This window comes from Labeo rohita, chromosome 23, assembly GCF_022985175.1.
Source record: "Labeo rohita strain BAU-BD-2019 chromosome 23, IGBB_LRoh.1.0, whole genome shotgun sequence".
In the NCBI taxonomy this organism is placed as follows: Eukaryota; Metazoa; Chordata; class Actinopteri; order Cypriniformes; family Cyprinidae; genus Labeo; species Labeo rohita.
In genome coordinates this window covers 15,890,751-15,917,255 of record NC_066891.1, presented here as the reverse complement: position 1 = coordinate 15,917,255, position 26,505 = coordinate 15,890,751, and the positions used below count along the sequence as shown (strand labels likewise).

At 35.8% G+C, this 26,505-nt stretch overlaps 1 protein-coding gene across 3 annotated transcripts; it reads right to left on the bottom strand.

Annotated features, from left to right (window-relative positions):
- Positions 1-1,857: 1,857 nt before the first annotated feature.
- Positions 1,858-25,168, bottom strand: ano11 (anoctamin 11). 3 transcript variants are annotated; one of them, XM_051096446.1, is made up of 25 exons: positions 25,079-25,168; positions 24,263-24,358; positions 23,767-24,020; positions 21,003-21,120; positions 20,724-20,917; positions 20,544-20,651; positions 20,303-20,439; positions 20,160-20,217; positions 19,906-20,016; positions 19,635-19,800; positions 17,620-17,710; positions 17,067-17,163; positions 15,604-15,747; positions 14,970-15,107; positions 14,755-14,853; positions 14,512-14,614; positions 14,138-14,249; positions 13,985-14,039; positions 10,990-11,087; positions 10,131-10,267; positions 8,576-8,781; positions 8,095-8,237; positions 7,713-7,803; positions 6,468-6,599; positions 1,858-2,550 (listed from the first exon to the last, which is right to left on the bottom strand). In XM_051096446.1, the coding sequence occupies exons 3-25, from the start codon at positions 23,896-23,898 to the stop codon at positions 2,527-2,529; spliced, it is 2,694 nt and encodes an 897-aa protein (XP_050952403.1). In that variant the 5' UTR covers positions 23,899-24,020; positions 24,263-24,358; positions 25,079-25,168; the 3' UTR covers positions 1,858-2,526. The 3 variants fall into 3 exon arrangements, with proteins under 3 accessions (XP_050952403.1, XP_050952404.1, XP_050952405.1); XM_051096447.1 differs by having other exon boundaries at positions 23,767-23,937; XM_051096448.1 differs by lacking the exons at positions 24,263-24,358; positions 25,079-25,168 and adding an exon at positions 24,134-24,223 and having other exon boundaries at positions 23,767-23,937.
- Positions 25,169-26,505: the final 1,337 nt, after the last annotated feature.

The window sequence follows — 26,505 nt, the reverse complement described above, 5'->3', positions numbered from 1 at the left end:
CAATTTCTGTCAAATTTCCCACAGACTTTTGGGGCCATGAGTCAAACAGGCCCACTGAGTTTTGTTCCGATCAGCCTCTATTAACCATGTCTAGGCGCTCAAACTTCATTGGCCAATGGCGGCCATGTTTTGTTGAGATGCACAAATGTCCTTACAGACACTTGTGGCACTTTGGCCAAAGTGCACATCAATTTTCATGTTGATAGGACAAATGGTTGCGTAGGTATAGCTAATTTTGTTTTTTTTTCCCTCTTATAGCACCACCAAGTGACCAAGCTGTGTTTTTTTCACTTCTGCTGTAAGTGAAACTGGATCATGAATGATTTGCGCGAACATAGACGATATATGTAGATCGGGAGGCACATTTCCTTCACAAACAAACGTAATCCACTGCATCTTCAGCAGCTCAGATGATGGCAGTAAATGACGACCACTATGTTCATTATTACATCCAGCAACACAACACCTCAGTCGTGTTCTTGTCTAACTTACATCCCTGCTCCGGCATCAAAACATGGAGGTTGGACTGTTACAACTGATCTGAGGTAAGACTATCGACTATCGTGGGAGCGGCCTCCGTGGGTGTGAAGCCACAACGACAGGCATCTGAGAACAGCTCGATTTGAAAAAGGGAATATTATTTTTACAGATTAATTAAAAACCACTGCATGGATTTTTATCATTATAGGGTAGATTTGTACATACACTGCCAACACACATTAATGTTCAAACAACATGTAAAAGTGAACTTAGCATCCGATGACCCATTTAACATAATGAGTTTGGCAGAAATATCTCATTCCGTTCAGGAGTTATAGGCATTTTACTAAAAGTGGCCCTGCCCCTTTCAAAAGTTTTGGCGTCCCTTTACGACGGTGAGTCAAAAGTTGTGGGGTTTTTTTTGATAATTATAGTCATTCGCTTTCCAGAAAATCTTTCTGCACTGGTTTGGTTCCAACCTTGGACTAGTTCACAAAAACTCCAAAACACCAGAAAATTTTGCCAGGCTCACAATCGAATCTGAGGCACAAGTTTTGTCCAGCGTGAACCAAGGATTCCAACGACATAACACTTGAGCCTGCGACTGACACTTTTTTGGTACTTTTGACCGCTGTAGCACCCCCGTCAGGCCAATTAGGGTGAGCCTTGTTGGTGGTGAGTATCATCAACCCTCCATGTTTCAGGTCTCTACGACTTTCGGTTTGGTCTGCACGATCAGTTTTACGTGGGGATCGCCGACCCATGACCATTTTAACAATTACAATAGGGTTTCAGTACTACCTGCTTGAACCCCTAAAAATCGAAATCAACTGTGATTTAATCAAATAAATACATGCACTGCACTTTTCAGAGCAACTCATGAGCCAGTGGTTCTACCAGCTTGTTTTGCAGGAAATGCTGGTCTACACAAACTCATCTTTGCAACAACTGTCTGGCTTGCTTATGCTGTGCATTTAGGAACAGAACATTAGCCAACCATCTTTCCTAATTTGTAATGAGAAGCGCTCATAAGGCTGTTTTTTAAGACATGGTCATATCAATAAATCACTAATTTTTTGCCAAATGTCAAGCCCTACAAACAAAGCACAGCAAACCTTTTGTGTGTGTGTGTTTTTTTTTTTAAGGCATTAATCAAAATTGAGTTTTATTATCAGAATTTTTTTTGCCCTAATAATGCCACACTATTTAGAATATTTGGAATATAATGCACAGGTCTTATGGATCACTTATGATCCTTTTTATACTGTTTATTTGAAGCTTGACAGCCCCTGATCATCATCTACTTTCACTATACGGTAGAGAGCAGTGTCAACGCGTCTCCTTTTGTGTTCCGCAGAACAAAGAAAGCCATGTTTATTTTCAGTGACATGAGTTTTTCATTTTTGGCTGAACAATCTTTTTAAATCCTGTCCTCCAGCATGTAAACACTTGAATGGTTTTTGAACGGTTATTGAAACTAGCTTTATTTTAAAACATAATTCCTTAAACAGCCCGGAGATAGACATGACAAATGCAAACATATTAAGGTATTATTTAGAGAAGCATTTCGCGCTAACACAATGTATAATAGGCTTCTTGATGTCTTTCACAATGTTCATTTTGTCGGTAGTACAAATATATACTTTAGTATTAATGTAGAAAAGCAAACTTCCCTTTCCTCCCACTAAATCCGAATAGGAATACATCATTTATCGGAAGGGCAGAGAGAGTGAGATGTGTAGGTGATCACGTGTCTTAGTATAGTCGGAGCCAGAGGAAGTCATATGTAAACAGCCGTTTGATTAAGTAGAGGTGGTAGTGAACAATTTTGGCATAGACCTCTACATTTTGAAATGCATGCTCACAAACGCACACACACATACATCCACTCAATTAACCACCACAAAACCAAGCCAAGTTTCAGTCCAAGTGCAATTTTTTTTTTTTTTTCAAAACAAATCCCTCTTGGATCACTTCTGAGGGTGGAAAGTGTTTTCTTAGCGACTATGCCCCCTTCTGGAGAAGCCCCTGCCCTGCAGGTCAGTCTCATGTAGCGAGGCGCTTCGCTTGCTTCAAGGACCAGCGTACAAGGAGAAAAGCAGAGAAATAAGAAGAAAAAAGATGTACATTGTTTAGAGGCATCATCAGTTAATCACAAAATTGTATTAAAGGGATGGTTCAGCCAAAAAATAAAATAGTTCCCAAAATTGTTATCATTTACTCACGCTCAAGTTGTTCCAAACCTGTATAAGTTTCTTTCCTCTGCTGAGCACAGAAGGAAATATTTTAAAGAATGGTGGTAACCAAATGGTTGATGGTAGCCATTGATTGTGTTTTTTTTCCATACTATAAAAGTCAATGGCTTATGGAAGCCATAAAAAAAGTCTTTTTGTCTCAGAATTGCTTGATAGAAACTCACAATTGTGAGGTAAAAACTTGAGTTTATATCACACAGTTATGACTTTTTTCTCAGAACTGTCAGATGTAAACTCACAATTGCCAGTTATAAAGTCAAAATTGGGAAATATAAATTCAATTCTGATATCTTCCCAGAATTGCGTGATATAAACTCACAATTGCAAGAAATAAAGTCAGAATTGTGAGATAAAAACTTAATTCGGATTTTTTTTTCCTCGCAAGTGTGAGTTTATATCACACAGTTCTGACTTTTTTCTCAGAATTGTCAGATACACACTCGCAATTGTTAAATCAGTTGTAAAGTAAGAATTGCAAAATATAAACTGAATTCTGACTTTTTTCTCAGAATTGCGTAACAAACACAACTGCAAAAAAATAAAGTCATAATTGTGAGATAAAAATTCTGAATTTTTCTCTCACAATTGGGAGTTTATATCACCCAATGATGACTTTTTCTCAGAATTGTCAGATATAAACTCGCAATTGCAAGAAATAAAGTCATAATTGTGAGATAAAAATATGAAATTCTGAATTTTTCTCTCACAATTGAGTTTATCACGCAATTATGACTTTCTCAGAATTGTCAGATATAAACTCACAATAAGTTATAGTCAGAATTGCAAAATATAAACTCAATTCTGACTTTTTTTTCCCAGAATTGCATGTTGCAAAATAAGAATTGAGATAAAAACTTGAAATTCAGATTTTTTTCCTCGCAAATGTGTTTAATCACAGTTCTGACTTTTTTTTTCAGAACTGTCAGATACACACTCGCAATTGTTAAATCAGTTATAATCAGAATTGCGAAATATAAACTAAATTCTGACTTTTTTTCTCAGAGCTGCATGACAAACTCACAACTGCAAAAAACTGTCATAATTGTGAGATAAAAATGTGAAATTCTGAATTTAGTTTATTGAATTTATATCACGCAGTTATGACTTTTTCTCAGAACTGTCTGATATAAACTCACAATTGCGAGTAATAAAGTCAGAATTGTGAGATAAAACTCGCAATTCAGAATTTCTCGCAATTGCGAGTTTATATCTCACAATATTGAAAAAAATTAGAAAATTTTAAAAATTACGAGTTATAAAGTCCAATTTTGAAGGGGGAAAATATGTTCTCAAAAATGTGAGTTTATATCTCACAGTTCTGACTTTATAACTCGCAATATCTCAAAAGTCACTATAATTCGCAATTCTGAGAAATAAACTCACAATTTTTAAGAAAAAAAGTCAGAATTGCGACTTTATGTCTCACAACTGCAACTTTTTTTAACACAATTTTAAGTTTATATCTCACATTTCGGAGAAAAAAAATAGTCCAAATTGTGAAATAAAAAGTCAGAATTAACATCTTTTTTATTCAGTGGCAGAAACAGGTTTCCATAATTGCTTCCAGCAACTTTTTGGTTACCAGCATTCTTCAGAATATATCTTCAAATGAACAAAGAGACTCATACTGGTTTAAAACAATTTGAGAAAGTGTTGATGGAATATTAATTTTTGGTTGAGCGATCCCCATTTTAGTTTAATATCCAGAGACAACTATATAACAAGTCTTAATTTTATTTTGGGGACAAGACAACAAACACAGCGGCCTGGTCAGAACACTGAGACGTACACACCACACCACCAAAGACATAAAGACAGCTAGGTCTGTTTCTAAACTAAAGTAAGAAAAATACATTTTAAAATACAATTTAGTTAATAAAAAATACGGCCTAGAACAAGGATATAACCACCACAGCCACTGAGGACCTGGCAATATTCAGAATGGTGGTTGATGAATATGAATTTTTCAATGGCAGACTCTTAAACGTTTACATTTGGTTCCCCATAATCTTGAATATTTGATCATGTCATTGCTCAAGAATCCAGTGCACATAGCCAAATATACACTCTGACCTCAAGCAGAAGCAGCATCCTAACACATTTTCCAGAAAAGTGGGTTGAAAATGTTTTGATCTTTTTCCCCCCCTCTACTTTTCAGAATATGTGGAGTACATAAACCAGGGCAGTAAAATTTTTTTTAAAAAGTACCGCTAATACCAAGGTCTTTGCTCCACTTTTATTAGAGTGCTAGAACTATGTCATCCAATCATTTCATTTCATTAAATATATTTTAGTTACAACAGAGAGAAATAGGAATAAAAAGAAATGGCAAATTAAAGGAAAATAGCATTAAATTTATCATGACATTTACTTATTGAACTAAAGTAAACTTTTCCCTAAACGCCACTACACGCCACTGTTTAAAAGTTTAGGGTCATTAAAATATTTTAATGTTTTTGAAAAAAGTCTCTTTAAGGCTCATCAAAGCTGCATAAAAATACAGTAAAACAGCAGTATTATGAAACATTAGTACAGTATGAAACACCTGTTTTCTGTTATTTTAAAATGTAATTTATTCCTGTGTTGCAAAGCTGAATTTTCAGCAACATTAGCCACTGCACCGCCATATTGGTATATTCCCATACATTCTATTAAATGAATAGATAATCATACGATTTCAATTAGAAAACATCACCTAAAAAGTTGGACATGAAGCCTTATTTCCAAGATGATGCACAGTGAGCTCTGAATTCCAATACAACATAGAGCAATACAGAGGCGTGTATTGTATTATTTATTGTATATTTGAATCAATTTCTGATACTAATACCATATGTTTGTTTAATATTTCCTGCATAATTAGGTACATACAGAAATAGATTTTGTGTTGGATCGGTTACTTGTGTTGGCAAATGTGCAGCTTTGTAACCTGGCTGACTTCAGTTCAGTAAACTCAAAAAAAAGTTTATTCAACTTGAAATGTTAAATTATATTAAATGACAACTTAGATATTTGAGTTGAATCAACTTTAAATTTTAAGGCAGCTGGGTTACTTACCCATCTGTTAAGTTTAGCAAACACAAATATCTAAGTTGTTACTTAGTACAACTTAACATTTCAAGTTGCCTAAACTTATTTTAGTTGACTGAACTTAACATTTTAAGGCAGCATGGTAACAAATTATTTTAAGCTGACTCAACAAATTGTGTTTTTTATTTTTTACAGTGCACCTAAACGATTTAAATATATATGGCTTATCCTGCCCGAAAAGACAATAAACAATGCAGATAACATTTTAAGTAAAATAATTTACATATACATATCATAAAAACTAATCCTGGATGACTGATATGCTTTAAATTGGGTGATTTTAGGTCAGTGTTTTGACAGTCAGTCAATGGTGCTCTCTGCCGGTTTGACCAAATTAGTACTGAAGTAATTAAATGTTTGCTTAGTTCACCAAATTTTTCTCTATTTTGTTGTAAATCATTAAATTGTTATACTGCTGTCCGAAATTAGTTTTGTGAGGTGCTTTTGTGCACAAATGCTGCCTGCAGAGTTGTTGCCTGATATGGCATGATATGGATGGTCAGTTGCCTAAGCTTTGGGACACAGCCTCAGTTTCTGAGCTCTCTGGTGTGAGTGGTAATGAGAACAGCATCTCTCACGGTGAGTGGGCACTGGAGGGTGTGGACGTCACTATGTGCACTAACATCACCTAAAGCTACTCACCAGCAGGGCCTCTTGGTTATCAGCCAGAGCCTGCTTAGCCAGGTAACGTTCCCGCTTGATCTTCAGTTCCAAGGACTCAGGGATGTCTGGAACCATCCAGTCAATGACACGCAGGACGAAGAACACCACATGCTGAGGATGAGTACACACACTTTATTATTAAGATGACCAGAGAATAGAAATAATTATTGAATAATAATAATAATAAAGAGACTGTAATTGCAATCAGGTCATTATACACTACCAGTCAAAAGTTTTTGAACAGTAGTATTTGTAACATTTTTAAAGAAGTCTCTTCTGCTCCTCAAAACTGCATTTATTTGATCCAAAGTACAGCAAAAACGGTAGAATTGTGAAATTTTTTTACTATTTAAAATAACCGTTTTTTTTATTTGAATATATTTTAAAATATAATGTATTTCTGTGATCAAAGTTATAATAATAATAATATTATTAATAAATGTTTTTTTGCAAGCAAATCAGAAATCATGTGGATCATATGACTGGAGTAATGAGGCTAAAAATGTAGTTTTGAATTGACAGGAATGAATTACACTTTAAAATATATTCAAATAGAAGTTATTTTAAATAATAAACAGTTATTTTAAATAATAAAAATATTTTAATTTTACTGTTTTTGCCACAATTTGGGTCATATAAATGTTCTTTATTATTAATTTTTATTTAAAATACTTTGGATCAAATAAAAAAAAACATTAAAAATCTTATTGTTCAAAAACTTTTGATTGGTAGTGTACAGACACCACAAATTGCCATCAGAAACCCATTTTACTTTCATGATGCGAGATATTTCTGAGTAAAACCTGATATTCAAAAATCCTACTGTCTCCTACATTTTCATTTGACTTTTTAAAATCTATTTATTTAATAATTGATAATAAAAAAGTTAGATTCTTGATGATATATAAATATATTTTTACTTTATTCGTATAGTACATACATTTAATTAGTTTATGTACTGATTTTTTCCCCCTTGTATGTGTGATGCCCTTTACTGCTTTCCTGATTGTGTTTGTACAATATAATTTCTGTTTATTTAATTACAAAAATTTTACAAAATATTGCTGGGAATTTAATGAAAAGTTGACAAAGTATCTGCCAGAGTAAATGGGGTAATTTTGATTTCATGTCAACTTCAAATTGGTCACAGTGTATACTGGGAAGCTGAAACTCAAGGAAGAATATGACTATGATGTGGTTTGCAGGAGAAAGATCAATGATCACCTCAAAGGCAATGATAAAGCCCAGTCTTACAGCCAGAAGCTCCCAATAGACCAGTGTGTATTTTCCATTTTCATCTCGAAATGCTTTATATCTGACAACAAGAAAGTCGTGACAAAAAAAATGAGCATGAGAAGAAAATCGAATAGCTGTAGCTGACAGCTACCATTTTACAGTTCACTGCCTTGATTAACAATTTTCCCTTCTGCTACAAAAAAGCACAACAGCCAAGACACTCCTGAGAAACATTACAACATGGCTAATGCATAAAAAAACCTAATCCAACAGATAAAAAATATATTTTTAGAAGTTCACAATGCATAACTGATATAAGAGATTCTAATTTCAGATTTCTTGCACTATAAAACAGCATTAGCAATGTTACCTGCAGATGGTATGATTGGAGTAGTTATAACTGGGTGGAGAGTATGCCAGCGTGAAGTTGACATAACCATGCAGGTCATTGTTAAACTTGTACTGGTACAACAGGCGAGGCAAAAAATCTGAGGTAAACGCGATGAGGAAGGCCTGTAGAAAAACAAGAAACTGTAAATCCTTACGAGGAATTAAAAAGATAATGTTAGATAATGCAATGTAACAAGTGGAGTCATTTATCTGTCTACCAAAAAGTACCTTTACTTTTTGGTAGACAGATAAATGACTCCACTTGTCACATTAACCATTACTCTGTAAAATTTTGAGGGCTAAGCCAGTCATTTCAGTAGGAATCAGTGCGGTGTTTTGATCCGGAAAAAGCTGCTTTACTCTTGTGAGCTGTGCTTCATACATCAGTACACTATTGACTGGATTTTGCTAATATGTTACCTTAATTATCAAAAATATAACTAATTTTTGTAAGCACTCACATTGACTATGACAGACACGTGGGACAGCGCCTCCAGTATGATGAACCACACACCGATGTGCTGGGCTCGTTCTGCCACGGGCCTCCGATATTCACACACAAACTTATGAGCGTCCAGCCTCACTTCCACCCAGTTATTCAACAGGGCGAAGAGAGGAGCCAGAGGAAAGGCCGCCACAAAAATGGTGATGAAGCCAAACTGCAGGACTGCAGCAAAAAAGATAAAAACTATTTAATGACAAGTGTAGCAAGAGCATCTGTACAAAAGTGTCATATCCATTTAATGTTTACAAAAGAGTTTCATGGTCATTGAACGTAAAAACATGTTTGTTTACATTGCTCTGATAGAAATTCACTATTATAAATACTATTGTTAAAGAATTAGTTCACTTCCTGAACAAAAATTGATAGATAATGTACTGACCGCCTCGTCATCCAAGATGTTCATGTTTTTCTTTCTTCAGTCGTAAAGAAGTTATGTTTTTTGAGAAAAACATTTCAGGATTTCTCTCCATGTAAAGGACTTCTATGGTGCCCCCAAATGTGAACTTGCAAAAAGCAGTTTAAATGCAGCTTCAAATGGCTCTAAACGATCCCAGCCAAAGAATAAAGGTTATATCTAGCAAAACAATCGGTTATTTACTTAAAAAAAAATAAAAATCAATTTATGTACTTTTAAACCTCAAACGCTCGTCTTGTCTAGCTCTGTGTGAACTGTTTTTTTCCGGTCATGACAATTAGTATACGTCTAAAAACTCCAGTCTCATTTTCTCCTTCAACTTCAAAATCATCCTTTGTCGCTGTTTTACCTTTTTTTGTAAAGGATATTTGATCTTCTTTACATGTTTACTTTGTAAACACTGGGTCGGTACTTCTGCAGCGATGTAGGACGATTTTAAAGTTGGAGGAGAAAATGAGATTTTTAGATGTACCCTAACTGTATTGACCACACAGAGTTCACACAGAGGTAGACAAGACGAGTGTTTGAGGTTAAAAGGTATATAAATTGTAATTTTAAAAAATAAATAAATAACCGATCGTTTCGCTAGAGAAGACCCTTTTTTCCTCGGCTGGGACCGTTCAGAGCTCTTTGAAGCTGCAATCAAACTGCATTTTGGAAGTTCAAATTTGGGGCAGCATAGAAGTCCATTAAATGGAGAGAAATCCTGAAATGTTTTCTTCAAAAAACAATTATTTGACAACTGAAGAAAGAAACATTAACATCTTGGGTGACAAGGGAGTGAGTACATTTTCTGTAAATTTTTGTTTTGGAAGTAAACTAATCCTTTAAAAAGTCTGAGGGTCGGTAAGATTGTTTTAAATATTTGCTCACTTTTGTTCATAACTTACTATCCCAAACTTTTTACTCTTATATAATGGTCTAGGCTGTTAGAAATGTTTTTTATTTGTCATGTCTGAACACCAAGTGAGCTAGGACTGCCACTGGGGCCCCTCAAGAAATACAGGTCCATAATGTTTCCGTGTCAGCAGCCACACTTTTTTGACAGAACCTTGGAACAAAAATCTCATTAAAAAGTGACATATTATCATCTTACCGATCTCCAGATACTCGTCAAAAAGTCCCTCACATGGAATCAACTCATAGTCCTGCTCCCAGCGCTTTGGCTCCTCTGCCTTCTGGGCTTTTTTCACAGATGATAAAGCCCGTTTCTGTCTCCAGGCCTTTATTTTACTGAAAAGCAGAGAGAGGGGAAGAGAGAATCAGACAACCAAAGCAATAGACAGTGTTCTGATGATGATGATGATGATGGCTCTTCTGAGACTATTTCTGGGTTTAAAATAGAACTGTGCTCATTTGAAAAGATATGATTTTGCCTGAGTTTGTCTCTGGTGATGCATTATTGATAAGGGAGTGCTAAAAGCTTCTCCTGTGTGGCATTTATCCTGCTAAACTGCCTTAGAGGAGAGACATGCTGCAGCACTGGCAGTGATACAGTCATCTGTCTGCTCATTGCACCCTACAGTGATATCTGCAGATGAATCAATATACGCACAAATCAATCAGTATTCAAAAAGACAGCTGTTCTTGCTCACATTCATGCATTTTTATTCTTGTACTCTTCTTGTACTTTGCATTTTTGCATTTTAGGATGTTCATCAGAATGTTTATTAATTATTCAGTATCTTTTCCACAATGTAGGCTAAGCCTGACCCACGCATACACCTCCACAGAAGATTGCTGTGCCAACTCTGCAGCACTAACCTACAATGCTGACTTGCTTTTCTTAGAGGACCAAATAAAATCATTTTTATTCTGCAGTATTGAGACAGAAGTATTGAGACTTCTTAGTTCTTTTAGTTCAAATACAATGTGATTTGCTCGACAATATGATATGTTTTTACAATAAATATGACTAGTTTGATAAAGCGTAAGGCTCTGAGGGAGACACGTACGGGATGACAAACTCCTGAATGTTGTTGATAAGTTGTTTTCCCACCATGATGATGCAGAGCTGCTCGGCCAGTTCAATCAGACAACCTCCTGGTCCGCACTGCAACCACAGAAACACATTAATATTTTTGAAAAATATCTCTTATGCTCACAGAGGCTGTATTTATTTAGTCAGATATATACAGGGTATCTGCAGGACTTTTAAAGAAGAAGTTCAATTCCAGAGCAAAAATTGACAAATAGTTTACTCACCCTCTTGACATCTGATGTTGTAAAGAAATTATGTTTCTTGAAGAAAACTTTTCAAGATTTCTCTTCATATAATGGACTTCTGTGGTGCCCGTGAGTTTGAACTTCCAAAATGCAGTTTCAATGCAGCTTCAAAAGGCTCTAAACGATCCCAGCCGAGGAAGAAGGGTCTTATCTAGCAAAACAATTGGTTATTTTCTAAAAAAATAAATAAATAAATAAATAAAAAAAAATGGACAATTTATATACTTTTTAACTTCCAACGCTCGTCTTGTCTAGCTCTCTGTGAACTCTGTGTATTCCAGTTCAAGACAGTTAGGGTATGTCGAAAAACTCCTGTCTCAATTTGTCCTACAACTTCAAAATCATTCTACATCGCTGCAGAAATACCGACCCAGTGTTTACAAAGTGAGTGTGCAAAAAAGATCAAATGCCCTTTACAAATAGTTAAAACAGCGATGTAGGGCGATTTTTAAGTTGGAGAAAAAAATAAGGTGGGAGTTTTTGACCTACCCTAACTGTCTTGAGCCAGGAATACACAGAGTTCATGCAGAGCTAGACAAGATGAACATTTGAGGTTAAAAAAAGTATATAAATTGACTTTTTTTTTGTTTTTTTTTAAGGAAAAAAAAAAAAAAAAAAGATAATTTTGCTAGATAAGACCCTTCTTCCTTGCTCATTTAGAGCTCCTTGAAGCTGCATTTGAACTGTATTTTTGAACTCCCAGGCACCATATATACCCTACTATATGGAGAGAAATCCTGAAATGTTTTCCTCAAAAGACATCATTTCTTTTCGACTGAAGAAAGAAAGACATGAACATCTTGGATGAGAAGGGGGTAAGTAAATTACCTGTAAATTTTTGTTCTGGAAGTGAACTTCTCCTTTAAGCTCAAAATTTAAGACTTTTTAAGACCTGGACAAATAAAATTCATAACATGATCTGGGTAGGGCAATATCTTTGGTAACACATGAAACTAAAATGAGTGTAAAGAGTATTATTTACAGTTCAGATACAGGTTTTCACAAATACAGTTTTTATAAAATGATACACTTCACATTTCAGACTTTAAATCATTATTAAGAAAATGAATGAGTCAAAAATATCCATTATTACAATAAATTATCAATCATTACATTAGTTAAATAACAAATGTATTTTAATGTGTTACTTGTTTAGATTTTTATAATACATTATCTTCTTGTCGATCTACCATTTACAACTCTGCGTGTTTGCAGTGTAAAAATTCAGGTCGATTTTTAAATTAGTCTGAACAAAAACAGACTAAAATGCAAATTCATTCTCTGCCAGTAGATGGCAGTTTTGGAACAGGAGAAATAATGCTGAAATAATTGAAACTTTGAAACATGCAATGCTCATATTTATTCAATGAAATAATAGTTTTTGAAGTTTAATAGTCACATTAATGGGAAAAAACTGCAGGCAAAAACAGTTTTTTCATGCACCTGTCAATTTTGAGCTTTTGGGGTTTTCATAAAGGGTTTTTTTTTTTCAGACTAATGGAAAGAAAACATCCAAAAGACACTGTTAAGTGTTTCTTTTATACCACTTTATCTATTTGTGTCAATAGATTTTAATTACAATACATATTTTTAAAGGCCATTTTCTCAAAATGAGTTTTTTCTCCTACACTGAGCCATAAATATCCACTTCAGTAGCACTTACACACACCAAACTTTACATTTTTATTTGTTGTATCCTGAAGGTTTTTACAGAGGGATGTGTTCATATATAATTTGCTTTATTATATACATTTTATTCCCCCAAGTATTTTCTAAGTATTTTCTGAATTATGGAGTACAAAAATTAGATAGTCAAAATTCCCTTTATAAAAACATTTGACTAATATGTCAAAAAAAAAAAAAAATTACACATGAATTTTAAAACCGACTTCATCCTGTGTTTAGATATGTGTTTTGATTTTTGTACTAGAAGTTTATGCAAATTAGTGCATATATTGTTAAATAATGCCCCTTTTATATTTAAACTTAACATTTTGGAAAACTTGTAATATAAAAAATGTTTGCAATTATCAATGTAATCAGTCAACTGGGTAGGTACGGCGATAACTATTAGTTAATTTTTTTGCAGTGTTTCGCCATTTTGTCTTTCTGTCCCTAAATTTAAGACGTCTTGAAATCATAATTAAGACTTTGTTGTTCCATTTAAGATTTTTATGGACTTAAATTTGACAACTAAATTTAAGACTTTTTAAGAACCCGTCAAAACCCTGAGTAAAACAGACATTTTAAGAAACATTATAATCTAAAGCAACTGTTTTCTATTTTAATATATTTTAAATGTAATTTATTCCTGTGATGCAAAGCAGAAATTCAGCAGCCATTAATTCAGTCTGCAGTGTCACATGATCCTTCAGAAATCATTCTAGTATGCTGATTTAGTGCTCAAAAAACATTTTTGTTATTATCAATGCTGAAGATGAATGGAAAGTTTATGTAAACAGCACTTATTGAAAATTTAATTTCACTTTTGCTCAATTATTTAATGCATCCTTGCTGAAAAAGTTATTATTTTCTTTAAAGGAAAAAAAAAAAAAGATTGATTTAGATTTTGTTTCTTCCATTCTGCATACAGTGCAGGCTATTGTGGAAGTTTTTCCTTTATTACAAGGCTGTCTGGAATACATGACTCTGATTTGTGATCAAAATATTGTTGTGTAATGACCGCTAAAATGTAATCTTAAGCCAGAAGGTTAAAGCACTCACATCCTCATTCCGCATCCCAAACAACTTGCCGTAATGACCAGGATAGCCCACAAATCTGCAATAAAAGAGCAATGGAAGTGCACTGAAAGCTTTGATCTGGAAAATGATGGCACAAAAGATTGCTCTGTTCTGCTAGGCTAATATAAAGGTTACCTGCCCTTGAAGAAGGCAACATAGAAGGGCGACGAGTAAAAGTTGACAAACTGGAAGATGAAGACTTTGAATGTAAAGGCATCTTCATATTGTGTCTGTGTCCTGTGCATTTCTGTTTCAGGAAGAGCCATATTTGGGGAAACAAGATAAATGAGACTTATTTGATGGCATGCGTGTGTCTTAAAGCTTTATTGTAACTGCCTCAGAAAGCAGGACTAAGGACTAGAGTCCTAATGGCTTATTGATTCTCAAAGCAAGTGTGGATGGGCAGGTTCATTACCCTGAGCCACAGAAAATGGCAACAAAGGCCTGATTTGATTTAAAGCCCTGGGCTTGTGTTGCTTTATGGGGTCTGATGTGTGCAGAAAGCCTACCCCATTTAGTGAGCTGCTCTGCCAGGGCTGTGTAGACCTGCCCCATCAGCAAGATCAAAGCCAGGTTCACCAAACTGCTGGAGATATTGGCTATATTCCCAGCCTGGAAAAAAAAAAAAAATGTGTGTGCAGAGTGAATTCAGAGTTCAAGAGCTACTGCAGGTGCAGAGGAGATTAATGAAATGGTGCAGTATTGCAAGTTATCTCATATTTTAATTTAATGCAGATCGATGGGGTGCCCACCTGAGTGCGCAGAACAGAACTCCCGGTTTCAAACATCATTACGCTCACTATACTGCGGTATATGATCACTGTGACCAAGAAGATCATCACTATACACAGCTGGGAAAGCAAATTGAGAGAGAGGAACTAATTTTGGGTGAACAATTATGACACATTAGCTACCAATTAAAATTTTGTAGCTCCATTAAACCTCTAACAACTCTAGAGGGTCTCACCATTATAATGATGACCATAGAGCCAGTCAGCATACGTGAAATCCGGGCTCTTTCAGGAAAGTAGGGTTCCTTAACTCCTGTCACTGGGTTTTCTTCCATTGCAGGGGCCATGGCGGCAAATTCAGGACGTGGTGGTTCCTGTTTATTTAAAAAAAAAAAAAAAAAAGAACTTTATTATCAATTTTACAATGCTGGTATTAGTTTTTTCATTTTCTGCACAATGTTAAGAATATTTTTTAAAAATAATAATCATTTTTCTTCAGTGTTTTGTCCTGTTTTCAAGTAAAAATATCTAAATATCCTTAAAACAAGCCACATTTTCATATTTGTATTGTAAAGACAGTGCCTTTCCTACACAATATTTATTTTTTCAGCAGTGAAAATGGCAAATAAATAAAATAAAATAAAATAAAACAGACAGATCCAATCACATTTTCTTCACTTCTGATTTCAACAAAACAAAAACAAAAAATTCATTTAAGATTTTTTTTCCCCACACATACAAAACAATACATAAAAAATTTAAAAAAAAAAAAAAAACTTGTCCTTCAGGGCTTTCATACCATTTTTATTAGATATTTTTAATAGACAAAAAATGAAAATACTGATTAAGAAAATGCTGTGCACGTCAAACCTCCTCCTCATGGAAATCCATGCAGTCCCAGTGGTGAGCAAGAGTGGCATTCTTGCGTTTCCAGTACTCTAGGAACGTGACAGCCCACAAAGACATGAACACACTGAAGAAAACAGTGCCGGGATGATCAAACAGGTAACCCACCTAAAGAAGAGTTGAGAGTTACCACAAGAAAGCAGGAAGTACTACATTTCCAAGTGTTCCCGTTCTTATATCACTATTGGCAACCATTCTACAATTCAAAAAAGACAACTATACTTAACGTTTTGACATAATAAAGACAGTATAAACTTCATACACTTCTCTATAAACTATTGTATACAAACATACAGTGCCTTGCAAAAGTATTCATACCCCCTTTTTCACAATTCATGTTGCAGCCTTATGCTAAACTGCTTCAAATTACTTTTTTCCCCCACATCAGTCTACACTCCACACACCATAACGGAATTTATTTTAGAAATAAAAAACTGAAAAGATTCCATTGTGTAAGTATTCATACGCTTTTCTAGGAGACCTCAGGAGCATTAATATTCCTTCCGTAGATGTTACTACACACGAGTGGAGTTAACCTGTGGCAAATTCATTTGAATGAGTATGATTTGGAAAGGCACATACCTCTCAATAAGTGGTCTAACAGCTGAAAATGCATATCTGAGCAAAAACCAAGCCCTGATGTAAAAGAAAACTGCCTATAGAGCTTAGAGAAAGGACTGCGTCAAGCCATACATCTGGGGGAGAGTTTAGAAAAAAAAAACATTCTGCTGCACTGAAGGTTCACAGAAGCATGTAGCCTCTATTATCCATGATGGAAGATGTTTGGAACAACTAAGTCTCTTCCTAGAGCTGGCCTCCTGGCCAAACTGAGCAACTGATGGAGAAGGGACTTCAGAGTGGTGACCAAGAAGCTGATGGATAATGACCGTAAGCACACTGCAAGAGTGGCTTATAGACAACTCTGAATGTCCTTGAGTGTCTCAGTCACACTCTGGGGTTGAACACAATCAGATATTTCTGGAGAAACCTGAAAATGTGCATTTTCCCCTCTTCTACTCTGACAAAGCTTGAGAGGTGAGGAGAAGAATGTCCATTTTCCAAATGCTGATGTGCAAATCTTGTCGCATCATACCCAAAAAGACTTGAGGCTGTAAAGGTGCTTCAGCCAAGTATTGAGTTAAGGGTATGAATACTTATGCAATGTACTTATTTCAGTGTTTTATTTTTAATAAATTCGCAAAGTTGTCACAAATCTATTTTGTGCTTTGTCATTATGGTGTATAGAGTGTAGACTGATGTGGAAGAAATAACTTAAAGCAGTGTGACATAAGACTGCAACATAAAAAATGTGAAAAAAATTAAGGAGTATGAATACTAGCACTGTATCAAATGCTACAATATTGAGTCTTTCACATGCAAACAATATCCAGCTGAACTGAAGCTTTTGAGCTTTCAGAGATGATTACCTTGGCCATGGGACAGATGTCTGACATATTCCAGGGTTTACAGGTTTCACACAAAGGACACATTAGATAAAGTCCTCCACTTTCACAGATTTCCTTCCTGTAGATGGTAAATGGAAACAGGCAACAATGGTAGAGCTAAAATAAAAGCAAACATACAGCCTGGGTTTCTGAGGTAAGAAGACGCCAGTTCTAGCAGGAATATAGTAAGAATGCAAGAACTAGAAGCAACAGTTTAGTTTTATACTTATAGCATATAGATATACATACAGTGCTTTTTATTTTGTATCTTTTTATGGTCTCTTGCTCTCTCATTATTCTAAGGTGCAAACTGCAGTTTAAATATTTCCAACCCATCGCTATTAGTCTACAAGTACATGCGGTCAACAGTTGCTATAGTAACAAATAAATGTCATAAAGTCCATTGATATGACATTATTTCTAATAGCAGTGAAATTGCTTAGAGGAGCACTAAATGCGTGAGTCATATAGAGCTGAAAGAAGTTCAGTGCAGCGGCTAAAACACTGTTAAATCGATAATACGAGAGACACTTACGCTGGAGTATTGGATCCCATTGTCAAAATACCCAAAACGAAGACACACGTCCCAACCAATGCAGCAGGCAAGAGCCAGGCTGTGTAAAATCCTGTGAACAATAGAATTTAGTCACTAGTGGTTATTATAACTTGAAAATATATTGACAGTACTTGTTATTGTGGTTTGTGACATGTTATTGTTTTAGTACTGACCTGAATAAGATATTTCACATAAAAGATGTTTATATATAGTCCACAAGAGAAAATAATAGTTGAATTTATAAAAATGACCCTGTTCAATGTTTACATCCACTTGCTTCTTTATACTGTGTTGTTACCTGAATGATCCACAGCTGTGTTTTTTTGTTTAGTGATAGTTGTTCATGAGTCCCTTGTTTGTCCTGAACAGTTAAACTGACTGCTGTTCTTCAGAAAAATCCTTCAGGTCCCACAAATTCTTTGGTTTTCCAGCATTTTTGTGTATTTGAACCCTTTCCAACAATGACTGTATGATTTTGAGATCCATCTTTTCACACTGAGGACAACTGAGGGACTCATATGCAACTATTACAGAAGATTCAAATGCTCACTGATGCTCCAGAAGGAAACATGATGCATTAAGAGCTGGGACGTGAAAACTTTTTGAATTGAAGTTCAGGGTAAATTTAACTTATTTTGTCTTCTGGGAAACATCTGACTACCTTCTATAGCCTCTGAAGGGTGGTACTAGAAAATAAGAAAAAAAAAATTTACACACCTCCATTCTGTTCAAAAGTTTTCACCCCCTGGCTCTTAATGCATCGTTTTCCTTCTGGAGCATCAGTGAGTGTTTAAACCTTCTGTAAAAGTTGCATATGAGTGCAAGATGGATCTCAAAATCATACAGTCATTGTTGGAAAGGGTTCAAATATACAAAAATGCTGGAAAACCAAAGAATTTGTGGGACCTGAAGGATTTTAATGAAGAACAGTGGGCACTTTAACTGTTGAGAACAAACAAGGGACTCATGAACAACTATCATTAAAAAAAAAAATAAAAATATAAGGAAGATGTTTGGAACAACTATGATTCTTCCTAGAGCTGGCCAGGAGGCTGAGCGACTTTAGATTGGTGATCAAGAAGCTGATGGTCACTCTAGTTGAGCTCCATATGCAGACGAGAGAAACTTACAGAAGTACAAACATCACTGCAACACTCCAGCAATCTGTTTTTTATGGTGATGTGGCCAAACTCGATACTCTCCTTAGTGAAGACACAAGAGGATACACTTGGAATTTGTAACAAAGCACCTGAAGAACTCTCAGATTGTGAGAAACAAGATTCTCTGGTCTGATGAACCTCAATTCCAAGCATCATGTTTGGAAGAAAAGCAAGCACTGCTAATCACCTGCAGAGTGCCATCCAAACAGTAAAGTATGCTGGTAGCAGCCTCATGCTGTGGGGCTGTTTTTTAGCAGCAGGGACTGAGGGACTCGTCAGAGTAGAAGAAAAGCTTAATGCACCGAAATATAGAGATAGCCTTAAAGAAAACCCAGTCCAGAGCATTCAGAACCTCAGACTGGGCAGAAGGTTCACCTACCAACTGGATAATGACCGTAAGAACACTGCAAGAGTGGCTTATAAACAACTCTGTGAATGTCCTTGAGTGTCCCACTCTGGGCTTGAACACAATCAGATATTTCTGGTAAATCTTTTTCAGATAAATCTGAAAAAGTCCTCTTCTACGCTGACAAAGCTTGAGAAGTAAAGAGGTAAGGAGTGATAAAAAGAAAAACAGAAAAAAAAAAAAAAAAACACACACACACACACACACAGCTGTGGATCATTCAGGTAAAAACACAGTATTAAGTGTATGTAAACTTTTGAACCGGGTTATTTTTATAAATTCAACTATTATTTTCTCTTGTGGACTATATGTAAACATCTTTTATGTGAAATATCTCATAATTAACATTTTTAATGATTCTAAAAAGCGGGGTGTAAACTTTTGACCTCAACTGTATACTGTAAATAAGAGTTATGGTGCCTACTCACCCAGCCATGCAAAATAAAGCGCAATCTTCTCTCCAAAGTATTCACGGATGTGATCCAGAGGCTGGTACTTATACCATTTTATCCAGTTGGACCAATAGTGGTACAGTACCTGTCTCTTGTTCAACTGATCAGGCTGGACGTCACTACCTGAGAGCTCAAAAGGGCCCTTAGAAGATGAAAAAAAAAAAAAATTAACAGTCAAGATGTACTTTTAATAAAATATATTTGAAGTTTTGAAGTGCATTGCAGTATATCTTGTCTTATGCCAAACCTCATGAAGAGGGAATGCACCCGTAAAAGCTCCCTCATTCAGCAGACGAGCGACTCCAACTTCTGCACGCTTCCTCCTGCCATACACAGTCCTTGCCAAGATTTCATACACCTGCAATGAACACAGGCTTAAGCAGTTATCATACATTCTAATAATTCAATACACCATCATAATGTATACACTACAATTCAAAACTTTTGTTAGATTAAAAACCCAATTCTGCTGTTTCTCATGGATGTTCACTGCAAACTCACAATACGGTGTCTTTGTGTGTTGGTGAAGTAGTTTTCACGGTCATCAGAGCCGAGAAACCTGAAATTCAAAGTAAATGTCTATGATTACAAATCTGTTTGTGCAAGTAGACGTCATCATGTTTACTTACAGAAAAAAAACGTACTTTTCCATTTTGGACTTGCGGAAGGCACACGTGTAGTAGTCCACAGGACGGTTGGGGACAGAGTCTTTCATGATGTTCGGCACCCAGAGCTTCTGAAGAACTCGAGCAGAAGTGTTGAAATCTGGGTGCGGCTGTGCCTTTCAATGAACATAAACTCAGTTCAATGCTCAATTCAATCTAGTGTTATTTTAAACCCTCTGTATTTCCGTTGGGGAGATGGACATGAAAACATGGCTCTAACCTGCAGAGGTGCTCTAAGGCATAATTCCTCAGCATAGTACACCAAGACATCCCACGGAGCATGGAGCTTCAGATAGTGTATAGTCTTCTTTACACTGGATGATTCCTCCTGTGGTAAAGAGAAAATCATTAGAAAAAGCATAGTACCATACATGGTAGAAAAGTAACCTAATAACTGAACCTTTTCCATTAACAGTCCAGCACTCTGGACGTTCTGGATGAATTTGTCTCTCCATTGGGCCAGCTGAGCTTTTCTTCTCTCTGACCTGCTCTCCTCCTGTGCTGCATCTGCTGTTCCCTCCGCCGCCTCTCCTTGCGACTGTCCCCGACTTCGACGCTTGCGACGCACCTTTACCTCCCACACCAGCACGAAGTCTGCGGCAAGAGCGACCAGGCTTAATATGACTACATATGCAGCAATGTAGTTAGTTTATTTATAACGTTTTCATCCAGCCATTACCTATTTTTGTTTGGCCGTCTCTGAAGTAGTTGCCTGGGGGCTGAACAGGTGGGCTTGCGGTCCGCTCACAATGAACATATATGGGGTCATCATCCTCATCATTAGCCGCAGTATTCAACTGTAATGACAACATGAATATATTTAAGCAACACAAGAGCAAAGAATCTGTTAACATGATCATGAAATCATCTGTGATGCATCAGCGCTTCTCAGATCTTTAAATCTTTAAAAAGTCACACATACTGCTGCGATCATCACTCATGTGGACCACCACTGATTTGCCTCTGATTTAAGGATTTTTTGGCGAACTACCTTAAAGCAAAAGTTCACCCCAAATTTCTGAAAAAAAAAAAACACTCACCCTTAGAGCATCTAAACAGACGAGTTAGTTTGTTAATCAAAGCATTACATCACTTGTTCACCAAAGGATCCACTGCAGTTTATGCACTTGTGCTGTTGTTTATGCACTATGTTGTTTCTAATGGTTTTCTCTTTATTGAGAGTTCAAACAGCTGATAAAAACATCACAAGTAATCCGCACGACTCTGGTCTATCAACTAATGTCTTGTGAAGCAAAAAGCTGAATGTTTGTAAGAAACAAATCCACCATTTTAACTTTGCAGTTCATAAGTCATAATATCCCTGCTGAAAACTGCTAAAACCAGCCTAAGCTGGTTGGCTGGTTTAAGCTGGTCATCCAGCCTGGTCTTAGCTGGTCAGCAGGCTGGTTTTAGAGGAGTTTTGGTGACTTCCTTAGCTGGTTAGGCTGGGAGACCAGCTAAAACCAGCTACTTCTATCTTAAACCAGCTAAGCCCAGCCAACCAGATTAGGCTGGTTTTAGCTGTTTTTTTTTTTGTTTTTTTTTTTTTAGTTTTGTTTAGTTTTTTTGTTTAGTTTGTTTAGTTTTTTGTTTAGTTTAGTGTTTTGTTTTGTTTCCACCAGTGAAAAAATCCATTCCCTATTGTCTCGCATCAAAATCACATCAAATATACACTACCAGTCAAAAGTTTTTGGACAGTAAGTTGTTTTTTTTTTTTTTAAAGCAGTCTCTTCTGCTCACCAAGCCTGCATTTATTTGATTCAAAGTTGAATATATTTTAAAATGTAATTTAATCCTGTGAATTCAAGGCTGAATTTTTAGCATCATTACTCCAGTCACATCCTTTAGAAATCATATAATATTCTATTTTGCTGCTGAAAAAAACATTATTATTATTTTGAAAACAGCTGAGCAGAAGTTTTTCAGGTTTCTTTAATGAACAGAAAGTTCAGAAGAACAGCATTTATCTGAACTAGACATCTTGTACACATTTATAACATCATAAATGTTTTTATCATCACTTTTGATCAATTTAAAGCATATTTGCTAAACAAAAATATTTATTTCTATCATTTAAAATATATTCAAATGGTTATTTTAAAAAGTAAAAATATTTCACAACATTACTGCTTTTGCTGTATGTTGGATCAAATAAATGCAGGCTTTGGGAGCAGAAGAGATTTCTTAAAAAAAAAAAAAAAAACATTACTGTCCAAAAAATTTTGTGGTGTATTGAAAATTGTTCAGGTTTTCGCTTGTAAACGGTGCTTGATCTGTGCTTATTTGTCTCCTGATTCACATGAGATGATTTTCTCACTGAAGAAAAGTAGAATAGGATATTTTTATACTGAAATAACAGTTTGAAGTTAAAAAAAGTTTTTTAAAATTGTAAAAAAAAATCTTGATGAATTTGTTCATTACAAACATGCAGTTTTTGCTTTACAATGAACTATCGTATTGTTTTTTTTATCAGCTGTTTAAACACTTATTTTAAACTCTTGTTCGCCCTATATTGTTGTTTTACCTTTTTTGTTAAAGGTGTTTGATCTTCTTTGCATGTTCTCTTTTTCAAAGACTGGGTCGGTACTTCTGCAGCGATGTAGGATGATTTTGAAATGATTTTTGAAGTTGAGGGAGAAAATGTGGCCAAGTTTTTCAACATACCCTAACTGTCTTGAACTAGAATACACAAAGTTTAGGGAGAGAAAGGCAAGATGAGCGTTTTAGATTAAAAAGTATTTAAATTTTATTTTTTTTAAATGAAAATAACTAAGCGTTTTGCTAGATAAGATCCTTCTTCCTCGGCTGGGATCACATTTGGGATCGTTTGAAGCTGCATTCAAACTGCATTTTGGAAGTTCAGAATCGGGGCACCATACCAATCCGTTATATGGAGAAAATGCAGAAACGTTTTCCTCAAAAAACAATTTTTTTACGACTGAAGAAAGAAAGACATGAACATCTTGGATGACAAGGGGGGTGAGTACATTATCTGTAAATGTTTGTTTTGGAAGTGGACTTTTCCTTTAATAAAGACTGTCACTTGTTACCACCTACTTGTGTAATGATGTAACCTACAGAAAGAGTCACTGACAGTCTGTCTAGAATGCGCAAACAGACAAGCAGAGTCACACAAACAGTGAAAAGTCCTCGGCCAATCAAATTCAAGGACTAGAAGTTCGGAACTAACTGTTCAATCTGACAACTGTACTGTATGCTTTATTGAAATCAGACAGGAAAAAAAATTAAGGATTTAACCCATTAGCAAAACTATTTTAAAACATCCCTTTTAATACTGTAATAAACTAACAAAACACTATAGGATAACCTATACAGCAAAGCCATGTGCTAATTACTACACACAGCAACTAGAACCCTTGCTTTGTATCTCATAAAAAATGCATCAGTACATAATGCTGTACAACACAGGTCAGTACACTTACATATCTGGGAGGAATGAAGCCCCCATTTTGCAGGCTCCCGTAACTGTCTGGACCATGAGTCTCACCGCTGTAGTCCAGATCCAGCAGAACCTCCCGGTCCATCAGCACCTCAGGGTTCCTCTTCTTCAGCATGATAACCAGAGACAGCCAGAATCAAACACTGAGGTCGAGCTAGAAGAGACCAGGTTGTTTAACACACATTCAGAGCTTCAACTGATGCATGTACACGGTCACACATTCCAGTCCAGGCACTCCTGCAGAACATCAGCATCCAATAAATTATGTACATAAATTAAATTTGACATTAAAGTATAAGTGCATTCCCCCCCAAAGAAGAGCTGCAGGAGAGGAAACAGAGGATACGCACTAAGTGCCTCTATAAGCGGATAAGACAACACAAGTGCAGAAGTGGGTCTGCAGCATCTCTGCACTCTCTCTCCCTCGCTCTCATTCACTGCATCCCTCCGTCTCCTCAGCACTCTAGAGGGACACTTACCGTAAATGCTCTGGCGTACGAGCCCACCCTTTCATCTTCAGCAAGGAAAAACGCATGTAAACACACTTTACAGCAAGAACGCATACATCCAGTTTCCTGTTAAAGACAGATGTATTACACCATGCAAAACACAGTGTCATATAAAGGTAGACATTCACTTACATCACTATAAGCTTGAACTATAAGACTCAGGTCATGATCACATTTTTAATGCATTAGGATTACATATAAATTCAGAGAGCAAGACTCACTATATTGTCTGTTTCAAAGGGAACATAAATCTTATTGCCTAAAGAAGTATTACATCTATTCCAAGGACGGACCATATGACTCCAAAGATTCAAAAGGTAAAACATCACACTGGATATTGAAACATAGTCCTGGCCTGAACAAACTGGCTGAGTCACAGAGGAGTATTCCTCTAGGCTATGCACTGCTTTAGCTGCATTGCCATTATTTGCATTGCGTATATTTAGGTCTTGCACTGATCATTAGCACTTAACAGCAATTAAAGACTGCCATTAGCCATTTGGATGGTATTTGCAGACTTCTGGGTCAGTCTTAAGTGCTGCATGCTTGGCTGAGAGCCATAAATAGCTTATATTTCTCATTATTCAAGTGACACAAACATTTTGAGTACAAAAAAATAAAATCTCTCAGTATGTACCATGTGATCATTTTTGCATGACAAGTCCCCCCCCCCAGTCTCTAGTGTGTTAATAATTTGATGTTACTGCGGCAGTGCAGACAGAGGGAAGAGAAAAATAAAGAGAAGGGGTTGGGCGGTTAAAGTGATAGGGAGGTGGGTTTGAGCACCTTCTGTCCATTGATGTGAACCGCAGGAGTAGAGGCAAGGATGACTGGAAAAGAAGCAATGCCACCTGACTGCAGAAACTCACCCCTATACATGAGTAAACAATTCATGGTGACATATATACAGACTGATTTTTACATCAATACAGTTTTTAGATGCTTTCCCATTATTGCTGAATCGGCATGACTGAATATTTCTGCACATATAGATGGAAAGTAACACTAGACATTTTAGACTTTGAGGGGATGCAAGAGGATGACGGGGAAAAAATTCTGTGAAATAAGCTAGAATTTGGATACTTTGATACTGTGAACTAACTTAGGTTTAAAGTGTTTTAATAAAGTGTTTCTGCATGAGGAAAACAAATATTATATAAGAAGCTACTAGAGGACTTATTATTACTAGGGCTGTCAGTTTAATGCCTTATCTTGCGCTATTAGCTATGAAAAAATAACGCGATTAAAATATTTGAACCCCCAGACCTGTACGTCATCTTACATTTCATACAGTTGACTGCAGGGCAACAACTCCATAATGCAGTTATGTACTAAAATCAAGATGTCCCGATCTATCATGAGCTTAAATGTGAACAGTTTAGCAAATAATAAGTTGATGTCGTGTTATTTTAAACACAGTATTATATGTTTTTGCTCAATTTTGCAGAGAACATATTACCTTTGAAACTATAGCAGAATTGTTGCACGTCTCAGAGCAACACAGCTGTGTTTCGTTTTTGAATGAATCTGCCTTTTGAACGAATCATGTGAATCAATGATTCAAAGGTCCATTGATAAAGAGAGCCATTTACTTCATTCCTGAATGATTCAGCCATTTGAACGAATCGAATGAATGAATAAATGAATGAATGACTCAAAGACATTTACTGCCACCTGCTGGCAGATTTAGTTTATTATTTAGAGTATTATTTTATTAAAATACATAAAGAAATAAATTAATAATAACATTAAAGGGATAGTTCACCTAAAAAAAAAAAAAATAATAATTCTGTCATCATTTACTCACCCTCGTGTCGTTTCAAACCTTTCTTTTGTGGAACATAAAAGAAAGTATTTTGAAGACTGTTGGTAACAAAGCTGTTTTGGTTATCAATGACTTTCATTGTATTAATGAAAACTCTATAATATACTTTTAAAAATTCTCAATGGTTGTGTAAAACAACATCCTTTTTACCTTTCCAAAATCAGCTCTGCAAAAATCATCCCATTCTGAGGGGTTGTTCCTTTAAATGCAAATTAGCTCTGCTCGTCCCGCCCCTCTCTTCTCTCTGCTGCTCTGAGAGATTGTTTACTTTAGCCACATTTAGCACGTTTAGCCACGAAACTTGCTAACTAGCACGTTATTAGGAAAGGTGATTGCAGAGATTCATAAAAAAAACCCTTAAGCCCCATTCACACTACAAGTGACAGGC